The sequence below is a fragment of the Hemiscyllium ocellatum genome, chromosome 28 (genome assembly GCF_020745735.1).
Source record: "Hemiscyllium ocellatum isolate sHemOce1 chromosome 28, sHemOce1.pat.X.cur, whole genome shotgun sequence".
NCBI classification, from domain to species: Eukaryota; Metazoa; Chordata; class Chondrichthyes; order Orectolobiformes; family Hemiscylliidae; genus Hemiscyllium; species Hemiscyllium ocellatum.
In genome coordinates, this window is record NC_083428.1 from 30,925,001 (window position 1) to 30,949,333 (window position 24,333).

Here is a 24,333-nt window from a genome sequence, read left to right on the forward strand (position 1 = left end):
CTTGTCATCTGCATGTGTGGCTACTAAGGATAGCTGGTCGTGTCGTTTTGTGACTAGTTGGTGTTCATGGACACGGATCGTTAGCTGTCTTCCTGTTTGTCCTATGTAGTGTTTTGTGCAGTCCTTGCATGTGATTTTGTACACTACACTGGTTTTGCTGGGTATCGGGTCCTTTGTTCTGGTGAGTTGTCTGAGAGTGGCTGTTGGTCTGTGTGCTGTTATGAGTCCTAGTGGTCGTATAGTCTGGCTGTCAGTTTGGAAATGCTCTTGATGTATGGTAGTGTGGCTAGTCCTTTGGGTTGTGGCATGTCCTCGTTCCGTTGTCTTTCCCTTAGGCATCTGTTGATGAAATTGCGCGGGTATCCGTTTTTGGCGAATACATTGTATAGGTGTTCTTCTTCCTCTTTATAGTGTACTGGTTTCCAGTTCTGGTGTACTGCAGTGTGTTGTGGCCCTTTTGAATAGTGTCTTGATGCAACTTCTTTTGGGTGTGTTGGGGTGGTTGCTTTCGTAGTTCAGGACTTGGTCTGTGTGTGTGGTTTTCCAGTATACCTTTGTGGTGAATTCTTCATTAGGTGTTCTTTGTACCATCACATCTAGGAATGGGAGTTGGTTGTCCTTTTCTTCCTCTCTAGTGAATCGGATTCCTGTGATTGTGCCGTTGATTTGTTCATATATTTGGCTGTTGAATGTGAAGTCAAAGGGCACAGGTCCAGTAGTTTGAGTATGCCGTCTTTGTTGATAGGTTCAATGTCCTGTTGTCTGTTCTGTATGTCCAGCAGGTTGGCTATTGTTTCTCTGGCTACGGTTTTGTTGATAGAGGTGAACAGTGCCGTTACATCGAATGAGACCGTGTACAAATCAACGGCACACCCATGGGCTCACCCATCTCTGGACTTATAGCAGAAGCGGTAATGCAAAGACTAGAATAAACAGTCTTACCGCAAATTCAACCCAAACTCTGGATCAGATATGTGGATGACACCTTTGTAATCATTAAAAATACAGAAATAGAAAACACGCACCAGATCATCAACGCCACACTCACAGGAATCCGATTCACTAGAGTGGAAGAAAAGGACAACCAACTCCCATTCCTAGATGTGATGGTACAGATGGTTCACAGGTAAAGGGACGGCTGGAAAATGGGAAGCCTTCAGAAATGAGATAACAAGAATCCAGAGAAAGTATATTCCTGTTAGGGTGAAAGGGAAGGCTGGTAGGTATAGGGAATGCTGGATGACTAAAGAAATTGAGGGTTTGGTTAAGAAAAAGAAGGATAAATCAAGTTAATCCTTAGTAGAGTATAAAGGAAGTAGGAGTATACTTAAGAGGGAAATCAGGAGGGCAAAAAGGGGACATGAGATAGCATTGGCAAAGGGTTTTTATAAATATATTAAGGACAAAAGGGTAACTAGGGAGAGAATAGGGCCCCTCAGAGATCAGCAAGGTGGCCTTTGTGTGAAGCCACAGAAAATGGGGGAGATACTAAATGTATATTTTGCATCAGTATTTACTGTGGAAAAGGATATGGAAGATATAGACTGTAGTGAAATAGATGGTGACATCTTGCAAAATGTCCAGATTACAGAGGAGGAAGTGCTGGATGTCTTGAAATGGTTAAAGGTGGATAAATCCCCAGGACCTGATCAGGTGTACCTGAGAACTCTGTGGGAAGCTACAGAAGTGATTGCTGGGCCTCTTGCTGAGATATTTGTATCATCGATAGTCACAGGTGAGGTGCCAGAAGACTGGAGGTTGGCAAACGTGGTGCCACTGTTTAAGAAGGGCGGTAAAGACAAGCCAGGGAACTATCAGTGTTGGAGGGAATCCTGAGGGACAGGATGTACATGCATTTGGAAAGGCAAGGACTGATTAAGGAAAGTCAACATGGCTATGTGCATGGGAAATCATGTCACACAAACTTGATTGAGTTTTTTGAAGAAGTAACAAAGAAGATTGATGAGGACAGAGCAGTAGATGTGATCTATATGGATTTCAGTAAGGCGTTCAACAAGGTTCCCAATGGGAGACTGATTAGCAAGGTTAGATCTCATGGAATACAGGGAGAACTAGCCATTTGGATACAGAACTGGCTCAAAGGTAGAAGACACAGGGTGGTGGTGGAGGGTTGCTTTTCAGGCTGGAGGCCTGTGACCAGTGGAGTGTCATGAGGATCGGTGCTGGGTCCTCTACGTTTTGTCATTTACATAAATGATTTGGATGTGAACATAAGAGGTACAGTTAGTAAGTTTGCAGAGGACACCAAAATTGGAAGTGTAGTGGACAGCGAAGAGGATTACCTCAGATTACAACAGGATCTGGACCAAATGGGCCAATGGGCTGAGAAGTGCAAGATGGAGTTGAATTCAGATAAATGCGAGGTGCTACAGTTTGGGAAAGCAAATCTTAGCAGGACTTATACACTTAATGGTAAAGTCCTGGGGAGTGTTGCTGAACAAAGAGACCTTGGAGTGTTGGTTCATAGCTCCTTGAAAGTGGAGTCGTAGGTGGATAGTATAGTGAAGAAGGCGTTTGGTATGCTTTCCTTTAATTGTCAGAGTATTGAGTATAGGAGTTGGGAGGTCATATTGCGACTGTACAGGACATTGGTTAGGCCACTGTTGGAATATTGCGTGCAATTCTGATCTCCTTCCTATCAGAAAGATGTTGTGCAACTTGAAAGAGTTCAGAAAAGATTTACAAGGATGTTGTTAGGGTTGAAGGATTTGAGCTATTGGGAGAGGCTGAACAGGCTGGGGGCTGTTTTCCCTGGTGCATCAGAGGCTGAGGGATGACCTTATAGAGGTTTACAAAATTATGAGGGGCATGGATAGGATAAATAGACAAAGTCTTTTCCTTGGGATCGGGGAGTCCAGAACTAGAGGGCATAGGTTTAGGGTGAGAGGGGAAAGATATAAAAAAGACCTAAGGGGCAACTTTTTCACACAGAGGGTGTTGCGTGTATGGAATGAGCTGCCAGAGGATGTGGTGGAGGCTGGTATAATTGCAACATTTAAGAGGCATTTGGATGGGTATATGAATAGGAAGGGTTTGGAGGGATACGGGCCGGGTGCTGGCAGGTTGGACTAGATTGGGTTGGGATATCTGGTCGCCGTGGACAGGTTGGACTGAAGGGTCTGACTCTATGACCAAGAACAAGTTAAATTAAAAATGAACAATACTTTAAGAAATAAAGCATAACAGGGAATAATTAACTAACAACTATTTACAATTTCTTACTCTAACCTGTTACCTTACCTTCTATAATACTAGTCTGATAAAACTCCTGATTACGATTTACAAAACAAATCTTCTTATTTCAAAAGCAGGCAGCTTTCGTTTTCTCTGAATTCTGGTCTTCTTTTTCTTCTTAGTGATTTCTGCTTCACAGGCTACTGATCGATAAAGGTACCTTTTAAGAGGGTGATTGTTCAGGCAGTCTTTTTACATATTGGGGCTTGGCAGTTCTCCTCTCAACTGTTCAATTTTCCCTAGTCTTATACCACCCCACCCCCCCAATCAAAGCATCAGATTGTGTCATTGGCTTTTATGAATGTCAATATACTAAATTAAAAGGTACCCACATCTTCATAACACCTCCCCCCTTTAGAAGAAAAAAAGAACCATCATCATGAAAAGATGGCTTCATTTTTTTCTCTACTTTTTAAACACATTACCCTAACATACATCTTCCTGTAGGAATACATCCCCAACTCCTATGTCACTAGCATCGATGGTGACGTTAAAAGGTTTTGAAAATTCTGGTGTAGCTAAAACTGGTTTATTGGTTAATATAGCTTTCAAATGGTCGAATGCTTCCTGATATTGTTCCGTCAACCAAAACTGTGTTCTTTTTCACCAAGTTTGGAACAAACTTCTGGTAGAATCCGCTGAGTCCTAAGAATCGATGCACTTCCTCGTGGTTGGTCATGGAAATTCCTCAATGACCTTCATCTTTGCATTCTGTGGGGTTAACCTTCCATGACTGATGTCCCAAGAACATCACCTCTGCTTTTGCAAATTCTATTTTACTTAAATTTATCACCAGTTTTGCTTCTTGTAGTTGTTTAAAGAGCTTTGCCAACTGTTCTATATGATCTTTCCAGGACTTTCTAAAGATCACTACATCGTCCAAATAGACTGCACATTTTGTTAACCCAACCACAGATCTGTTCATGAGTCTTTGGAACGTGGCGGGTTCATTCTTCATCCAAAGGACATCACTTTAAACTGATATAGCCCATTTGGGGTTTCAAACGCAGAAATTTCTTTTGCCGACTCTGATAAAGGTACCTGCCAGTAACACATATTAAGTCCAACTTGGTGATGTAACTGGCTTGTCTGACTTGCTTGTTAGATTGGATAGGAGTCAGATTTTGTAACGGCGTTAACGTTCTGATAATCCACACAATCATTGAATCCAGTCTGGTTTGGGAACTAAGACGATCAGCAAACTCCATTTGCTCTGGCTTGGTTCAATGTTGTCCTCATCAAGCATTGCCTCCACCTCCACCTGGATCTGTCTTGCTTTAAAAGAATTAAGCCAATAGGGATGTTATTTTATAGGAGCAGTATTGCCTCCATCTACTTCATGTACAATAGCATCAGTCCTCCCCATCTGATTCTTACATGTGTTCTTACACTGCAGTAACAAATCTTTCAACTGTTTTCTTTGCTCCTGAGACAGATCACTTACTAACCTATCCCGCTCCTCAAGGACTTCATTTTTTAATCTATTTCGAGGCACCTCAAATTCCACGTCATCTGGATTTGATTCCTCACTCTGTGGGGCAGTAACTAACACCTTTTTCTCCAGTATAACATGGTTTTAACATGTTCATGTGACATAACCGAAACCTTTTCTCCCCCCCCATCTGGCATCTTTACTAGATAGTTCACCTGACTCAACTTTTTCTCAATTTGACAGGGACCACTAAACCTGACTTTGAAGGGATCGTTTATCACTGGTAAGAGTACTAACACGTTATCCTGTTGGGAAAATGTCTGAGTCTCAGAGCTTTTATCTGCCACCTGCTTCATTCTACACGGTGCTCTCTTTAGGTACTGTTGAGCTAACTCACCTACTCTATTTAGTCTCTCCCTCACTTCCGATACATGATGTCCGACTTTGGTCCAGTCAATTTTTCTTTCATTAATTTCAAAGGGAGTGAACCGAGTAGATCCATTTGGGGCATCTCTAATGGCAAACAATACAAATGGGATACCTTTATCACTATCATTCGGGTAGTCCTGATGTATGGTCTCAACATGGTCTTCAAGGTCTGATGCTACCTTTCTAAAGCTCCCTGGGATTCAGGATGATACACACTGGATTTAAAGTGCTGTATACCTAAGCTATCCATAACCTTCTTAAACAGCTTAGCAGCAAAATTTGACCCTTGCACCAACTGAATCCCTCTGGGTAGCCCATAACGTATGAAGAAAGCTACTAATTCCTCTACTACTCTTTTATCCTTGATACCCAGTGAGGGAATTGCCTCCGGAAATCTGGTTGACACATCTATTATAGTTAACAAGTACTGGTTACCACTTTTAGTTCTCAGGAGAAGACCCACACATATCAATTATAACCCGCCTGAAAGGTCCTTCAAGTGCGTGAATTGGCAACAAAGGTGTTGGTTTTCTTACCAGCTGTGGCTTACCTACTATTTGGCAAGTATGACATGTACAGCAAAAGTTAACCACATCCTTGTGCATTCCAGGTCAAAAAAATGTTTTTGCACCTTAGCCTGAGTCTTTGTTACGCCTAGGTGACTTCCTCCAGGTAGTTCATGCGCTACCCATAACACTTACTGTCTGTATGCTACCGGCAACACAAGCCAGTGCACTTTGGCCCATTCTCCTCTGCACTAACCTGCTGTGGTTTCCATTTCCACCTTAGGATCTTACCTTTTAGGTAACAACCTTCCAGAATATTATCTGCCTCATTTTCAGAGTACGCGTCCACGTATAGATCTTTTATCACCTTGTCTTGCTGTTGCAAGTCTCTTAGCCATTCAAGAATAAACACTTCTGTCTGACCCTCTGTCTTTACATCAAACAGGGTATCTTCTAACTGAACCTCAACTCCTTCATCCTACTTTTTAACTTTCACTTTGTGCTGTGACTTTTATGATAGTAGGATCTGGTTACTACGCAATCTGGGAAAATACCAGGATATTTCTATTTTGATTCCTCAGTTTCTCAGTCTTCCTTGGGCTTCTCCACAACAAGGGGTGTCACTCCCACCTTGGATTATGTGAAATCATTCCTAAGAACAAACTGAATTCCTGGAACTGACACACGGTCAATCACACCCACTGTAACTTCCCTAGTCTTGAGGTGGCACTCCAACCTGATCTTACACTCAGTGAATGCTAGATTTCTGTCCATTTATCCCATAAATTACCACACTGTCAGGTAACAGTTCAGAAAGAGTGCATATTCGCACATCTCTTACTATCAGTGACTGGTTTGAACCTTCTGTCTCTCTCTTTCCTCTCAGTTGTGTCTCATTCTTTTTCCCTTTGTTTATCTAACTCCATTTTCCTCAATTGTAATTTACGTTTTTCTGCCTCTGCTGCACTTGTCTGTTTCTCTGATACACCTAAGTGTTTGCATAATTAGTTTACAATTTCAGCTTTACTTTTGTCCTCAGTTAAAACCAAATCTAACTTATTTGTTAATTCTAAAAGTAATGTCCTTTTTGTTTCCTTCTAAACTTTCTTGGCAAAGTTGAGAATAATCTTAAAATCCTAGAACCTCTTTAGCAATTTTAAGAGCCATTTCTCTCATTTTAGTCAACCGCAAGTCACCAAAATTAAACAAATCGACTCACCTACGTTTTATTTAAGTCCCGGATGAGCCACCAAACTGTTACGACATGGGTAAACTCTCCTGCTTAATTTAAAACAAGCAACACAGAAAAGATTTATCCTGTGCAGTGATCTATGAAAATTCCATAGAGCAAGAACTAGTTAAAGTAAAAACTAACAACTTTAAGAAAAAAAATGTAACAGGGAATAATTAACTGACAACTACTTACAATTCCTTACTCTAACCTGTTACCTTCCCTTCTGTAATAGTCTGATAAAACTCCTGATTATGATTTACAAAACAAAACTTATCTTAAAATCAGGCAACTTTTGTTTTCTCTGAATTCTGGTCTTTCTTTTCTTCTTACGGGTTTCTGCTTCACCGGTTACTGATCGATAAAGGTACCTTTTAAGAGCACTATTTTTCAGGCAGTCTTTTTACATACTGGGGCTTGGTAGTTCTCCTCTCAACTGTTCAATTTCCCCTGGTCTTATACCCCCCCCAAAACATCGGACAGTGTCATTGGCTTGTAAGAATGTCAATATACTAAATTCAAACTGGATTGGAATTTGGTATTTTCCGGGTATAATTTAAACTGATTGGCCTAATTCAAATCTGTTTTGTCATTTCCAGGCAACCAGCTAATCGAGTTGTTCAACCAAATGTTACATTATATTTCTTTTCAGAACACTTGGTCCTGTCAGGTAATTCTGTTGCTTTTAACACTCTTAAAAAGGTAGAGTATACCCACATCTTCATAACAAAATAAATAATCAGCATCATATAAAGCCATATCGCTATGAAGACAAAGGACAAATATTTGCCCCAAAGTAGCTGAAAAATTAAGTACCAAGTACAAGAAGGGCCTATTTAAAGCTGGCTCAGTTACTGTTGTTTTGCTTAACTAATAAATAGTGATAGTATAAGTCACTATTGTGAATTTCAGTTTAATACAGATGTGCCAAATGGCCTTCCTGCTCTTAAAACCTTTCACTCATGTTTACACATTTACATCCAGTTCCCCAGATCTTTCTCTATTTCCTGCCATCAGTCTTCTTTCATCACATTTCCAACCATAATTTTTCCAGCTCCTGTTCCCACCCTCTGCCTTACCTTTAAAGTCTCTAGTGTCCACTTTATTCTGGTTGTTCAGAACCTATATAGGTGCTCTGGGCTACACCAGTGTTAGAGGTAGATCAATATAATTCTGCTAACACTGACCAACTTCTGCCACTAAATGAAACCCAGTCAAATAAAACTTCATCCGGAGAGTTTAATTTTAATATTTACTTATTATTAATTGTTATGATGGCCCTCCTATGGTGCATTGGCCATGTCCCTACCCCTGGACCAAGAGGCCCAGGTTCAAGTCCCACTTGCTCCAGAAGTTTGTTATAACATCGGAGTAGTTTGATTAGAAGAGTAAGAAATCCATTTTTCTAAGTTATTGAGATCACAGGTTTGGAAAGCAAGGTCTAAGCAGCCTTGCTGAGTTGTTGCAGTGAATCTTGTAGCTGGTACACACTGCTACCACTGTACCTCTGTGGTGGAGAGAGTGAATGCTGAAGAAGGATGAGCTGCTAACAAGTGGGTTGCATTGTCCTGGATAATGTTGAGCTTCATGAGTATTTGAATTGCACAAACTGGTGGTGAGTCGGAGACACTGTATTTATAATCGGCTGCTCCTGTTTAGTTTCTGGTCAGAGTAATGGGTGGGTGATTCAAATGCTATTGAATGTCAAGGGGTGTAGTTTGAATTCTTTCTTGCTGGAGCTGCTCATTGTCTGGCCCTGGTGTTGGCATTGCTTGCCACTTTTCAATCCAAGCCTGGATATTATCCAGAACCTCTGCAATTGACAGAGATTGCTTCAGCATCTCAAGAAATTATACAATGTTCAAAACTCATAACATCAGCAAACATCCCCACTTCTGACCTTATGATGAAGAGAAATTAACTGTTGAATTAACTAACTAAAGATGGTTTGGCTTAGGGTACTACCTTATGGAACTTCTGCAATGCTGTCCTGGAGTTGAGATGAATGATTACCAACAATCACAACTATCTTCCTTTACTTCAAGTATGACTCCAACCAGTGGAGAGGTTTGTCCAAGGCAGTAATCCTCACTTCCTCCTGGAGGTCAGCTCATTTGTTTATATTTGGACTAATGAAGTAAAAATCAGAAAAATAGCCAAGAAAACTAAGCGTTCTATGAAACAAGTTCATTTATTACAATAAAAATTCTATCAAAACTCAAGTTTTTTGGTGAGAATTAGAGGCAATATATACTTTCCAACTGATATCTTCGAATGCATATTTTGTCTTATCCTCGTAACAAAGATTATTTAGGACAGACTAATGGACACTTTGCGCCATAGCCCTCCGCACAAACAGTTCTTAATCCACCGTTGCTCCCATTGTTTAACTGCAGTCGACTTGTTTGGTGATTTCAACATGGTGTTACACCCACATCTGTTTGAAAGAAAAAAAAGAATTCAGTCATCCCAATCTTACCCTTAGACATCAAACTCCAGATTAAACATATTTCATACAAATGGCAGTACTTTTGCTGAATAGGCATTACCTCCAGATATTGTTGTTAAGCTAAGAGAAGTTATAAAACGAACAGCATGTATCGTTAAATACAGAGGAACCTTGATTATCCAAATGAGATGGGTAGGCACTATTTCGTTCGGATAATTGATTATTCGATTAATTGATTCAATGCCTTTCCCTGGGGCTCGGAGTTTTCTGTAAAGTCTGCTCCCTGTTCAGGAGATAAGGTAGTATCACAGTGCGCGCGTGTGAGCCGCCACGCCCTGTATAACCTTGCTCCCCAACCCCATCCACTCACCGGGGCAGTCAGATTGGACACCAACAACAAGACTGCTGCTGCCTTTTGGAGGGTGAGTCTCCAAATAGCATAAACACACAAGTTCTTTGACAGGTTCCACCTTTGCCCTGTACAGGACAATGTTGGAGAGATTATCTAGGGAAGGGGGGTTTAGGCTACGAGAGAGAGAGACAGAGAGAGAGAGAGACAGACAGTCATTTAGAGAAGGTGCCTGTGCTCCCATCAGTCCAGGACTGTTCTTGGCAGCACTTTTAATCACTAAACAAAAGACACGATCAGTGTTGGACACATGTCTTTGATGTTACATTTCTGTCGGGACCTCGACATCTCCTTCGGATAATCCGATTTTCGGATAATTGGTATTCAGATAATCGAGGTTCCTCTGTAGACAGATTCACAGTTAGAGCAATGTGGGGAGATCTTGTGGTCAACTTAATACTTATACTTACCATCACAAAAAAAGAATTCTGACAAATGAAGCAGCTGGACCTATGAAAACCCATCACTGGTGCTCAGCTGTACAGGTAAACTCTTACATAAATTGCCTTTTCATTTTTTTTGCTGCTTACCTAGTACAAGATTTGGTTTCTTCAGTTGGACAGACTCCTAAACTAAGTCTCCTTAAGTTGTCCATTTTCTGATACCCTGGTGATCTGCAAGTAACATGAATTTGAAAGCATATCAGGTATAATGACAAGGAATTATTATGACAGAGTAATACAGTGGGGTTTATTTACATGCATCCAATTAGTGGAAAAACAAGGTTTCAATCTGTTATGGTACTTCAGCTTTTTGCTTGGGCTGACCAGCAGAAATGATTCAGTATTTATTCTGAACAGGATTGTATTTATTCACATGGAGCTTACTGAAGCTGGCTGCCCAATATCCGGGACACAGGTCTATGACTGCAGCAAAGAATCATTCAGTTATTAAGCTCATTTAGTACTCTCCATCCTTGACACCATGCTGAGAATTTGGACTGAGCACATGTAAGGAATGCAAGATTTCATTCTGGAATCTCAACCAAGCATCCTAGAGGAAGCTCATTTCCAAACTTCAGTAACAATATTAAATCAAGGAAAATGTTTACAATACTAAGGCTTGTTGACTATCAGTGCTATTTCGGAGTCTTTCCTGAAGGCAGCCCAATATTTAGCTATGATAGTTCTTAAATTGACATGCAGTACAACAGACAAATAAGAAAACATTTTTCAACAGAAAGTCAAAAGTTTGTTCTCAAATACATGTCTTCAGTGTTAGTGCATTTAGAACATAGAACATAGAAAAATACAGCGCAGTACAGGCCCTTCGGCCCTCGATGTTGCGCCGACCCAAGCCCACCTAACCTACACTAGCCCACTATCCTCCATATGCCTATCCAATGCCCGTTTAAATGCCCATAAAGAGGGAGAGTCCACCACTGCTACTGGCAGGGCATTCCATGAACTCACGACTCGCTAAGTAAAGAATCTACCCCTAACATCTGTCCTATACCTACCTCCCCTTAATTTAAAACTATGCCCCCTCATAACAGCTGACTACATACGTGGAAAAAGGATCTCATTGTCAACTCTATCTAAACCCCTAATCATCTTGTACACCTCTATTAAGTCACCCCCAAACCTTCTTTCCTCCAATGAAAACAGCCCCAAGTGCCTCAGCCTTTCCTCATACGATCTTCCTACCATACCAGGCAACATCCTGGTAAACCTCCTCTGCACCCATTCCAGTGCCTCCACATCCTTCCTATAGTATGGCGACCAAAACTGCACATAATACTCCAGATGCGGTAGCACCAGAGTCTTATACAACTGCAACATGACCTCAGGACTCCGGAACTCAATTCCTCTACCAATAAAAGCCAGTACACCATTTTCCTTCTTCACAGCACTATTTACCTGGGTGGCAACTTTCAGAGATCTGTGTACATGGACACCAAGATCCCCCTGCTCATCCACACTACCAAGTATCTGACCATTAGCCCAGTACTCCATTTTCTTGTTACTCTTACCAAAGTGAATCACTTCACAATTACCTACATTGAACTCCATTTGCCACCTTTCTGCCCAGCTCTGCAGCTTATCTATATCCCACTGTAACCTGCCACGTCCTTCCTCACTGTCAACAACTCCACCGACTTTCGTACCATCCGCAAACTTGCTCACCCAACCTTCTAGCCCCTCCTCCGGGTCTTTTATAAAAATGACAAACAGCAACGATCCCAAAACAGATCCTTGTGGAACACCGCAGGTAACTGCACTCCAAGATGAACCTTTACCATCAACTACTATGCTCTGTCTTCTTCCAGCCAGCCAATTCCTAATCCAAACCTCTAACACACCCTCAATGCCATACCTCTGTATTTTTTTGCAGGAGCCTACCATGGGGAACCTTATCAAACGCCTTACTAAAATCCATATACACCACATCTACCGCTTTACCCTTGTCCACCTCCTTAGTCACCTTCTCAAAGAATTCAGTAAGGTTTGTGAGGCACGACCTGCCCTTCACAAAACCATGCTGACTATCCTTGATCACATTATTCCTATCCAGATGTTCATAAATCCTATCCCTTACAATTCTCTCTAAGACTTTGCAGAGTCTTATTATACACATTATTTATACACATTAATACAGGAGCTTGTAAAACTATTCATAATGGCATTAAAGCAAACTCAGCATGGTAAGAACAACTAGGTGAGCATTAAAAAGCAAAATAGGAAATTACCTTGCAAAAATATCTAGCTGAGAGGTTGCAAAGTGACTGGGTACACTGATCGGCTTTCCAAACTGCAGTTTTAACAGCTGTTTACTCTGTAATTTGCCAATAATTCCATCATTCACTGGCAACCAGTCCATGCTGGGAACAAGCAGTTGGCTGGGAAGCAGACAACATTCATCAATCAGATTGTCATCAGGTTCAGTTATATGATTTTCATCTCTACCTGAAAAAAGCATTGCGAGAAGCATTAGACTTTACAAAAAGCAACTTTATATTATTTATTAAGCTGCAAGTTTGGTTTCTTGGGCATTCAACATTTAGCATTCAATATTATTTAATATCGTAAGTACAGAGAGTCACCATTAAAAAGAAAACTTTATGAACGGCAAACGAAGGAAATATTATTTTTTCCTTCGAGTAGCTATACACCCTCCATCAGGTGGCATACTTTAATCTTAGCTACTGCAGTCCCAATAATGTTTCAACTTAACCATATTCTGTCCTTTGTAAAAGACTGGACATTAATTAATGCACCCATTGAAAAGCATCCCTCAGATCCAAAGTAATAGCCAACTAGCAAGATAACGAAAGCTCGTAGATATGAGAATCTTCCTTTTTGAATATGAAAAATACAAAGCTCAGTAATAAACAAAGTTAGCAAGAATTTATATTATTGATCACTATTTCTAATCCTTCATGTGTTAGGTCAGCGATTGTATGTGTCCTCTGCACAAAACTATTTCAGACTTTTGTTTCCTTTAGTAGAGGAAATCTCAAACTAGGGGACATAGTTTAAACGAATGACTCTTTATTTTTGTAAATGAGATGCAGAAGAATTTATTTGCTCAGAGGATACTGAATGTCTGGAATTTCTAACCCAGAGTTGTAGATGCTAGATCACAAAGTATTGAAATAGAGGAGTTGAGACCTAGGGTAACATCAGCTGTTATAGAATAGTAGGATAGGGTTGAAGAGATTAATGTTCTCCTTCTGCTTCTATTTCTTATGTTCAATTTAAACTTGCTGAGTTCTAGTCTTAAAATTTTAAAATGTGGTGAAGCAAATTAATTGTGGTTTTAAAAGTTTCAGACTTAGATTCATGGCTAGATACTCTAACTATACCCCAATAATGCGACTTCAGTTCAACTTCAGAAGACCATTTTCCATATAACAATTTTTCTTTGACTCATATGAAATTTCCTGTGTGCTGTCTCTTGTGCTGAAAGCCATTTTTTAGGAGGTACATGGATCCAGCTCACATAGTAGCACCATTACAAACCTATTATATTAGTCTGAGTGGGAATCAAGCTAAGGACATGCAATGCTAAAGTATCATATCAAATCACTATCACTCAAACTTCAGAACTTTTGTTTTAAGTAAACGGCAATGAATATTTCACAAATTAATCAATAAAGATAAAGCTAACCCAAGACCTAATCCTGACATAATACCTTATTCTTGAATGCTAGAATTTATTTCAGTATTGTATTACAGACTCAGTTATTTCTACAGTCAGGACTGCAAATTAATATTCTCTTGGGGAAACACAATATGCCACAATTAGTTTGCCATTTTCGAACATATAAGGAGGTATGCGCATCCATAAGTTTAACAAAAAGGTTCCAGTTTACTCATTGGAAAAAATACACCGAAAGGGAGTAATTTTTAATAGTAAAACTTGAAATAAATCCAGTAAAACACATTCTGAAACTGTAGTACTACAGGACACAACACAACTGAATACACTGAGCCAGTCCATTACTTAAGTAGCTGATCAAAATTATTCAACAGCTTTCTGGATTAAAATGGCAGGGAGAAATTTTCTGAATTGGATTGTCTCACTTTACGGACTAATGTATGAACTGAACAGAAGGTTACCACTCAACCCTTCAAGGCCCCTCCATCTTGCAATAAGGTCATGGCTGATCAGTTTGTTTCTGAAATCCAGATTCCCATCCATGCCTGATGACATTAGATTCGTTTTAGACAAGGGAATCAACCTACTTCCATTTTAAAAATAATCACTAATGTAACCTCAACTCAGAAGGTGGAGGAGATAGGGTCATGGAATTTTTAAAGAGAGAGGTGGGTAGATCCTTGTTAGGAAAACAAATCTAGGGTTACTGGGATTTAAGGGAAAGTGGAATCCTGATCAGTCAGGATCTTATCAATCCTGTTCTGCAAGAATAAACAGCCTTTCCACATACATCTTATCAAGATAGTTTAGGATGTTATAAACCTAAATCAAATAATCCCTCCCTTCCTCTTTTAAACTCCAAAGAAATCAAACTCAGGCAGTTCAATATTGCCTCATTAGACAACCTACTTATTCCAGGTATCAAACTAATAAAACTTCTCTAAACCACCACCTATTTATGTCCTTCCTAAATAAGGAGATGGAAACTACACATAGCATTTGATATATGGTCTCATCAATACCCTGTATAACTGAAGCATAACACCCCTAATTTTAAAAGTTCAATTCGTCTTTTGATAAAGTATAAAGTATAACATCCTATTATGTTTCTTAATCATTTACTGTACCTCTACATTAACTTAGTGATGTGAATTAGATCATCTAGCTCCTGCAACTTGGAATGCTGCTGTCATTCTCCATTTAAATAATATTGCTTTTTAATCTTCTTGTCAAAGCGAGCAACTTCACATTATACCACACTATATCCCATTTGCCAGATTTTTGCCCACTCACTTTAATCTGGTTGTAATGGTTTGCATCCTTGTTATAACAACTTCACAAGATGCTTTTCTCTGTACCTTCTGTCATCAGCAAATTTAGCTACCATGTCGTTAATGTGTTCATCTAAATCATTGACATATATTGTGAAAAACCGAGGGCAGCACAGATACCTGCAGGGATCTGTCACACCCTGCTAAACTGATAATGAACAGTTTAAACATACTCTGTTTTCCACCAGCTAGTCAATCTTCTATTCATGCTACTATATAATCCCCTACATCATGAGCTCCTGATTTGCACAATAATCTCACATGTGGAACCTTGTCAATGCCTTCTGGACATCAAAGTATAGTACATCAATGTCTCTCCTTTCTCCACAACTACACTATGCTATGCCTCGAAGAATTCCAATTAATTGGTTAAACACCATTTCATTTTCACAAATCCATCCTGACTTCTCTTTATTACCTTCAGTTTCCCCAAGTGCCCAAACCTCCTTAATGATCAATTCAAACATCACCCACATAACACGTCCAGCAAATTGCTTCATGTTTTCTGCCTCCTTTACTTTCAAATACTAATTTGATTGGAACATAAAGGGTGACTTTGATCTAATATTTACAGATGATCACCACCAACCTCAACACAATCTTATCTAAATAATATATGCAATTTGCCTCTACCCCCTTTAGAAACAAACTGACTAAACCTGGATGAAAATGCCAGCTGGAAGAAAGCGAGGACTGCAGAAGGTGGAGATCAGAGTCGAAACACGTGGTGCTGGAAGAGCACAGCCAGTGAGGCAGCATCTGAGGAGCAGGAGAATTGATGTTTTGAGCATGAGCTCTTCATCAGAAATGGCAGGGTGGCCCAAGGGGGCTGAGAGATATATGGGAGTGGAGGGAGGGAGGTGGGGGGGATGGTGGTGGTGGTTGGGGTTGCAAAAGGTAGATAAAAGTGGCGGTTGATGGCAATAGGTTGGGAAGGTGGGTGGAGTGGATAGATAGGAAGGGAGATGGACAGATAGAACAGTTAAAGAGGTCGGTGCCAAGTTAGAAGATTGGATCTGGGATAAGGTGGGGGTGGCTGTGGGAGAGAGAGAAATGAAAAAACTGGTGAAATCCACATTGATCCCGTGCGGTTGGAGGGTCCAAAGGCTAAAGGTGATACATTGGGTGGCTACAGTTTGGCGGAGTGGGAGGGGCAGTTCGTGTTCGGCCACAGGGCACTGGGGCTGTTTAGTCAGTGTGTTCCAGAGATGTTCTGTGAAACATTCTGCAAGTTGGCATCCTGTCTCCCCAATGTAGAGGAAACCACATTGAGAACAATGCACACAATAGATGACGGTGTGTGGAAGTACAGGTAAATCTTTGTTAGATGTGGAAGGATACTTTATGGCCTTGGATGGAGGTGAGGGGGAGGTGTGGGTGCACGTTTTGCATTTCTTGCAGTGGCAGGGGAGGGTGGGCTGGTGTGGGAGGCATGGACCTAACAAGAGAGTCACAGAGGGAATGATCGCTGCAGAATGCAGATAGGGTGGGGAGGGAAATATATCCCTGGTGGTGGGAATGGTGTAGGATGATGCTTTGTATCCAGAGGTTGGTGGGAAGGAAAGTGAGGACTAGAGGTGTTCTGTCCTTGGTACGATCAGAGGGGTGGGGCTCAAGGGCGGAGGTGTGGGAAGTGGAGGAGATGTACTGAAGGGCATCACTGACCACGTGGGAGAGGAAATTGCAGTCATTAAGGAAGGAAGCCATCTGGGATGTTGTATGTTCTATGGTGGAATTGGTCTTCCTGGGAGCAGATGTGGTGGAGCCAGAGGAATTGGGAGTAGGGGATTGCGTTTTTACAGGAGACATGTTGGGAGGTGGTGTAGTCCAGGTAGCTGTGGGTGTCAGTGGGTTTGAAGTAGATGTCAATGTTGAGCCGGTCGCCAGAAATGGAGCTGAAGAGGTCCAGGAAGGGGAGGGAGGTGTCAGTGATGGTCCAGGTGAACTTGAGGTCTGGGTGGAAGGTGTTTGTGAAGTTTATGAACCGTTCAACCTCATCATGGGAGCATGAGGTGGCACTGATACAGTCATCGATGTAACAGAGGAAAAAGGTGGGGAATGGTGTTGGGTTAGCTGCAAAAGATGGACTGTTCCACGTACCCAACAAACAGGCAGGTATTGCTGGGCCCCATGGGGTGCCCATGGCTACCCCTTTTCTTTGGAGGAAATGGGAGGATTTGAAGGAGAAAATGTTGAGGGTGAGGACCAGTTCAGTCAATTGAATGAGTGTGCCAGTGGAAGGGTACTGGTTGGGCTGGCAGGAGAGGAGGGCTTGGAGGCCTTCATCATGGCGGATGGATGTGTATAAGGACTGGATGTCCAAAGTGAAGATGAGGCATTGGGGGCCAAGGAAATTAAAGTCATGGAGCAGGTGGAGGGCGTGAGTGGCGTCCCAAACATACGTGGGGAGATCCTGGACCAAGGGGAACAGGATGGTGTCAAGGTATGCAGAGATACGTTTGGTGGGATAGGAGCAAGTGGAGATGATGGGTTGATCGGTGCAATCAGGTTTGTAAATTTTGGGTAGGAGGTAAAACCAGGCACTGTGGGGTTCCCAGAACATGAGGTTGGAGGTTGTTGGTGAGAGATCCCCTGAGATGAGGAGGTTGTGGATGGTCGGGAAAATGATTGTTTGGTGGTGGGAGGTGAGGTCGTGGTTGAGGGGGCAGTAGGAGGAGGTGTCAGTGAGTTGGCACCTAGCTTCAGTGGTGTAGAGGTCGATGTGCCAAACTGCCACTGCGCCCCTCTTGTCTGCTGGCTTGATGATGAGGTTGGGGTTGGAGCGGAGGGCTGTGCATTGCAAAGGTGAGAGGTCAGAGTGGTGAGGGGTGTGGACAGGTTGAGGCAGACAATGTGATGGTGGCATTTGGAGATGAAGAGATCGAGGGCGGGTAATAGACCAGTACAGGGTGTCCAGGTGGATGGGGGTGAGAGTCCCAATGGAAAAGGTAAGCATTGAAAAAGGAGGCAGAGGCAGTGGACGAAAAGTTCGATGTTGCAATTCCAGAAGGACTAATTCCATCATTGAAAATCCCAAATTTCAATCCTTGAAGCAGGAGGCTATTTCCACTCCCACATGGTTAACGATGCTCTCCAGTGCATCTTCTCCACTTCCCACACTTCCGACCTTGACCCCAACCCCTCCAATCGCAAAAAGCACAGAACACCCCTGGTCCTCACCTTCCACCCCATCAACCTCTGCCATTTCCGCCACCTACAAACAGAACCCTCCACCAGGGATATATTTCCCTCCCCACCCCTCTGCGTTCTGCAGAGACCATTCGCTCTGCAACTCCCTTGTTAGGTCTGCGCCCAACAATCCATCCTCCACTCCCAGCACCTCCCAAGCCACAGCAAGAAGTGCAAAACCTGCACCCACACCACTCCCCTCACCTCTGTCCAAGGCCGCAAGGGATCCTCTCACATCCAACAGAGATTTACTTGTACATCCACAAACGTTATCTACTGTCTCTGTTGCTCTTGATGTGGTCTCCCCTACACTGGGGAAACAGGATGCCAACTTGCGGAATGTTTTAGAGAACATCTCTGGGATACAAGCACTAAACAATCCCAACACACTTCGACCGAACACTTCAACTCCACCCCCACCCCCCACTTCGCCAAGGACATGTGAATCCTGGGCCTCCTACACCTCAAAACTCCAGCCACCCAATGCCTGGAGGAAGAACTCCTCATCTTCCACCTTTGGACCCTCCAATTGCACGGAATCAATGTCGATTTCACCAGTTTCCTCATGTTCACACCTCCTCCCCCCACCCAAAGTCTCAGATCCAACCTTCCAATTCAGCTCAGCCCTCTTAAACTGTCTTACCTGTCCGTCTTTCTTCCCACCTATCCGCTCCACCCTCCTCTCCAACCTACTGCCATCACCTCATATCTTCATCTACCTATTGCATTCCCAGTTACCTTCACCCCCCCCAGCCCCACGCCCACTTATATCTCAGCTCCCTTCGGCCACCCCCTCATTCCTGATGAAGAGTTCATACTCAAAACGTTGACTCTCCTGCTCCTCAGGTGCAGCCTGACTGACTGTGCTTTTCCAGCACCATGCTTTTGAAAATGCCAGGTGTACAATTTGAACTTACAGCAGAGCCAGAGTTTGGTGAGCAGTCGGAAGAGCAGTGACATGCTATCTTGGGTGTCGGATGTCGCGGTGTATATCGGCAGACAACCAGGCTTAAGGAGACCCCATATTCGGATCACCACCATTAACTCTCTGAGCATTCCAAGCGAGGTGCCATCTCTGAGGAAACTAAATCCTGGCCGAACTGGAGAACCCTGAAAATACAGATTGTAACACCAGTATGACACTAACCCACACGCGGAAGAAGCAAAGTACGGAAGAAGGACTGTTTGATCAAAATATATTCTTGCCAATTATTTTGTTAGTATTTTTGTGGTGTAGAGTTAATTCTGCCTTAGTAATCTTTGTGTATCATTCCCTTCCCTGCTGTGCAGTGCAAACATCGCTGTATGGGAAATAACTACCTCCATTTCAGATTCTATCCTATTCTATCACAGTGAACTGTGATTTCAGACAAGCTCAGCAACAGCTGCAGAACCTCCTGACCCTCAGGATGCTACCATCTGGGAAATATTCATTCACAATTAGCAGCAGAGTTTCTGAAAGATTGCATTTGTCCTTCATTGTTTTGAAGTCACTTGAATAGCTCAAAAAGAGAGATCTGATTAAATGGCAACAACAGAAGTTGCTGGAAAAACTCAGCAGGTCTGGCAGCATCTGTGGAGAGAAATCAGAGTCAACGTTTTGAGTTCAGTGAGCCTTCTTTGGAACGGTTCTGAAGAAGTGTCACTGACCCAAAACATTGACTCTGATTTCTCTCCACAGATGCTGCCAGACCTGCTGAGATTTCCAGCAAAATTGTTTTTGTTTCTGACTTGCAGCATCTGCAGTTCTTTTGGCTTTTTTTAATCTGATAACTGATGAACGAAAAAGCAGTTAATATGACATGAATGTATATCGTTCTTGTAGATCAAGTGGTTTGAATAAAGATATACATACATTTGAAAAGAAGAACAGAAATATACTAATTGGTGCATCAAATCCATCACATTCAGGCATGATCAGCCTAATTTACATTTACAAAATGTAGTTGAGACAAATGCCATAGATGTAGTTACAGAAAGGTGCACAAATAATGTTAGGAAGACGATCACGTTTAGTATAATTACTAGCAAGGTTAATTGTGCTGAATATATGTATGTGATGTATGTTCTATGCAAACTCATTCTCCTTAGTCATATAATTGCTGGAATAAAGGTGTGGGGGAAAATGAGGAAAAACTGACATTTCTTTCTGACTAAGTAAATATAGTCAAGCTGCAGCAGGTCAACATAAACTGTTCAATCTAACTACCACAAATATCTTACTACTTGCTCTCCATTCTCTTGCCTTCTCCATGAATATTATTGTACATTATGCCATAATAATGGAACTGAAATCTCACATTTCTAAATGCTCAAGAAATATTTGCACACTGATCAGCATTCCTCAAGTTTCATGCCGAGGACATAACGGTTCGAGGTAGCCTGATTATAAACATTTTGTGCAAACCCCAGATGTTTTTTGTGGGCATATTTTGTATTCTGTTTCAGCACTCAAATATTGAATTCTTATCCAAAACACCATTAAATAATCATAGGAAGCAAAAAGGAAGTACAAAAGGTAAGCAACAGAAGTTGCCTAATTTAACAGGACATAAGTGCTCCTCAATCACTTTCATGTAGCTTTGATCCAATATTCATCTAATGGATGGATCAAACTAAATTTTAAAAAAGGCAATTGATATCTTCTTCAATGGACTTGCTATAGCAAAGAATAGAATATTTTTAAAAACAAAATGGGGACAAAATTTGGAATCAGTTGGCATTAAATGAGTAAAACAATGCAGCACCCATTACAGAGTAATTTTCAATGTAAGTAGCAAAATAACATTATCGGTTAGCCTCTGTCACATTTCCTAATCAGAGAAACAGTTTCACTTTTGGACTAAGGCACACTTGTTCATTGATGCCTATACTCTGGGATTGTCTGTTTAGGACAGAAATTTCTCAAACACTTAGAAAGAGAATCAAATTGATACTCCGAACATCCTGTTCAAAGAACTGAAATACTAATGCAAAATTGTTGGTGATGGACTGAACAATGCAGCCTTTAATCTTTGGGAAAGATTCAGAAAAATTTTGATCTCTTTCTTGGCATAAATTCTATTTTGATAAAAAATATTTAAGTATACCACTCTATATTAGGACTATACTCACTTGATTTGGCAAACTAGCCAGAAGGTATAGCACAAAGTCTCCAACCCACTGTATGAGCTGCTGAAGTGACTGTAACACCCATGCATCCAGGACAAACTCTTCAGTTTTCAGATTTATCATAACTTTATCGATATCTGAAGCAAACATGTCAGTTAGACCCTTTAAACGACTAGTCACTTAAAGAATAGAAACATCAAAGATACTTTTTGTTTCTTTAAACGTTCATGCAAAATGGAAGTTGCTGGCAAGTTCAGCACTGACTTCTCATTCCCAATTGCTGTTGAAGAGGATGGATGGGCTGCTTTCTTAAACCATTACAGTTCATTGCTATGTAGATACAAACAAGTTAGGTGGGGTCCTCCAGAATTTTGACTTGCAGGTGGTGCTGTTCCTATATGGCTGTTGCAGTTGTTTCCAGGCTTAGGGCTGGAAGGTGCTGAAGAAACCTCATTAATCTACTGAATAAATCCATTTGCAGCAGTTACAGTACAGAGGGAGTGAATGCTTGAGGTGGTAAATGAGCAGTTAATCAAGTTGTTTTGTTTCTTAACCATTGAAATTCCAAGGAATAGAATCCTTATTTATGTAATCTCTCCTTGTAAATTAACTCTTCAATTCCAGATGCCATCTGAAAAAGCAAATTGGAGTTACATCCACGGCCTATGGATACTTCCTAAGATGTGACGCCCAGACTATATGTATTATTGAAGGTGTGACATAACCTGCGCTTTGTATGGCAGATTATGTCACACCTTCAATAATACATATAGTAAGCATTAGTACTCCATCCTCAAATATAAAGGCCAGCATTCCACTTGTATTTTTAATTATTTTCTGTATTTCATAATATTTTAATGATCTCTGGACTGTCCCACCTAACTACTTCCATCATGTCTCTTTGGACTCCATGGTGTCTGGCTGTTCTCTATTTAGAAACCGTTCTGCTCTAACCTTTTTAGGTCCAAAATGGGTGACATCACATTTGCCGACATCAAAGTTCATTTCCCACAACTTTGTCTACCTAATTCATCAATACACTTCTGTTTATAATACTGTCTCTAGCAAATTTGGATATATGACTTTCTACGGAAATCATTTGATGTGGGGGCTCTGTCACTCTGTTGTCATTTTTCTCTTCATTTTTGTGGTTTTCCTTAAGCAAATTTAGAAAGTTCCTGACCCTGAATCAATATTGGTCCTTTTGCAATGTCTGGCATGTTGACCTCTTCTTCCAATGTAGAGGATAACATTAAGTAATTAGTAACATGTCCATCAGTTTCTCCTTTAAGAGGATTGTTTGACTCCAGTTAGACATAGCGCTCCAAACAGTATGTGCCCTCCTCATTCTTCCCACCAAAATGTATTACCTTGCATCAGATTTGTCACAATTTTCCTGTACATTTACTAAAACCAACAATTTTGCGTCATCTATGTTGAACTTGTACTTCAATTCAAGTCCAAACATCATTGCAAAAGATGAACAGTGATCAAAAAGCCAATAATCCTTGATTACTAATCCCCACCATCTGACAAATTGATTAACTCTTACTCTGCTTTTCTTTTGCAACTAGTTTTCTATCCAGATTGCTACTCATCATGTGACTCTACATCTCCTAAAACTCTGCCATATATATCTATAGTCTACAAACAAAGGAAATCTGAAAGCAGCTTGGTAAACACAGGGTTTTTTTTAGACTAGACTTACAGTGTGGAAACAGGCCCTTCGGCCCAACTAGTCCACACCGACCCGCCGAAGCGCAACCCACCCATACCCCTACATTTACCCCTTACCTAACACTACGGGCAATTTAGCATGACCAATTCACCTGACCCGCACATCTTTGGACTGTGGGAGGAAACCGGAGCACCCGGAGGAAACCCACGCAGACACAGGGAGAACGTGCAAACTCCACACAGTCAGTCGCCTGAGGCGGGAATTGAACCCAGGTCCCTGGCGCTGTGAGGCAGCAGTTTTGTAGTTGACCAAAGGAGTCTAGAGAAAGAGTTGTAAAACTCCATTAGAAAAATGAATTCTTCATATGTTACAGAAGAGCAACATTGAACATAAGGTAATTCAGTCATATTTTTGTTTGAGAAAATCTGAAAACACGCCATACCATTATACATATGGGTTATCGTAGCTAAATTTGGGAACAAACAGAGGCAGTTGTTGCTTTGTTTTTTAGGTAGACTAGGTCAACTAATGATATTGATATTCGTTATATCTGCCAGTTAATACAAAATTTATCTTTTCAATTTGTGTGTGAATACAGATTTAACTTACATTGATTCTGGATTTAAAAGTATGGGTGGTTAGCTAAGTATATTTATTCTGTTTTGCTCAACTATTTTATAATAAAAATTCTTTGGTTTTAAACTGTGGAATTTTGTGTCTTCATGGGTTTTTGTAAATAACTGGGATTTCAGGTATCTTTGTGTTTTAAAAAGCAAGTTACTGGTCTCTACTGAGATTGTTACAATTTCATTTTGGAAAAGTAGTTAGAAGATTTACTCTAGCGTGCAGTAGTGGAAAAGATCTACAGTGGTCCTTCAAAAGCCTTGTAACAGAATACACAGTCAGTTAACTTGAAAAACTGTGGAAAAATAATGGATATCTGAGCAGGGAGCTGAAGCATCCAGAGTTGACAGATCCAGGTAGCCAAATAATAAACAAATGGAAGGATTACAACAGAATCCTACTCTGGAGAATGTTTGGAACATTGAGGAAAATTAAAGTGAATTCCAGAGTGGTGTGGTATACTTTTGGATTGATTTATACCAAAGTCAATACACCCTCAAGATTATTGTAATGTATAAGAAAATCCCTGGGTGTGAGGGGCTAGAGAAATAGAAAAGTGAAACGGAGCTCATAATAGTGTAGGAGAAA

At 41.1% G+C, this 24,333-nt stretch overlaps 1 protein-coding gene across 2 annotated transcripts in view; it reads right to left on the reverse strand.

The window, feature by feature from the left end:
* Positions 1-8,964: 8,964 nt before the first annotated feature.
* The window catches only part of med16 (mediator complex subunit 16), a 43,750-nt gene continuing 28,381 nt past the window's right edge, over positions 8,965-24,333 (reverse strand). The window contains exons 10-15 of one of the 2 annotated variants that reach the window (XR_009646156.1): positions 21,447-21,580; positions 19,250-19,442; positions 12,401-12,617; positions 10,242-10,325; positions 9,108-9,290; positions 8,965-8,982 (exon numbers count right to left, since the gene is read on the reverse strand). Coding sequence is in view for 1 of the 2 variants with exons in the window: in XM_060845985.1 (XP_060701968.1) it covers positions 9,164-9,290; positions 10,242-10,325; positions 12,401-12,617; positions 19,250-19,442; positions 21,447-21,580 (755 nt within the window). In the remaining variant the exon portion in view is untranslated. Of the gene's footprint in view, positions 8,983-9,069; positions 9,291-10,241; positions 10,326-12,400; positions 12,618-19,249; positions 19,443-21,446; positions 21,581-24,333 lie in introns of those variants that run through there. The other variant, XM_060845985.1, reaches the window with a different exon arrangement.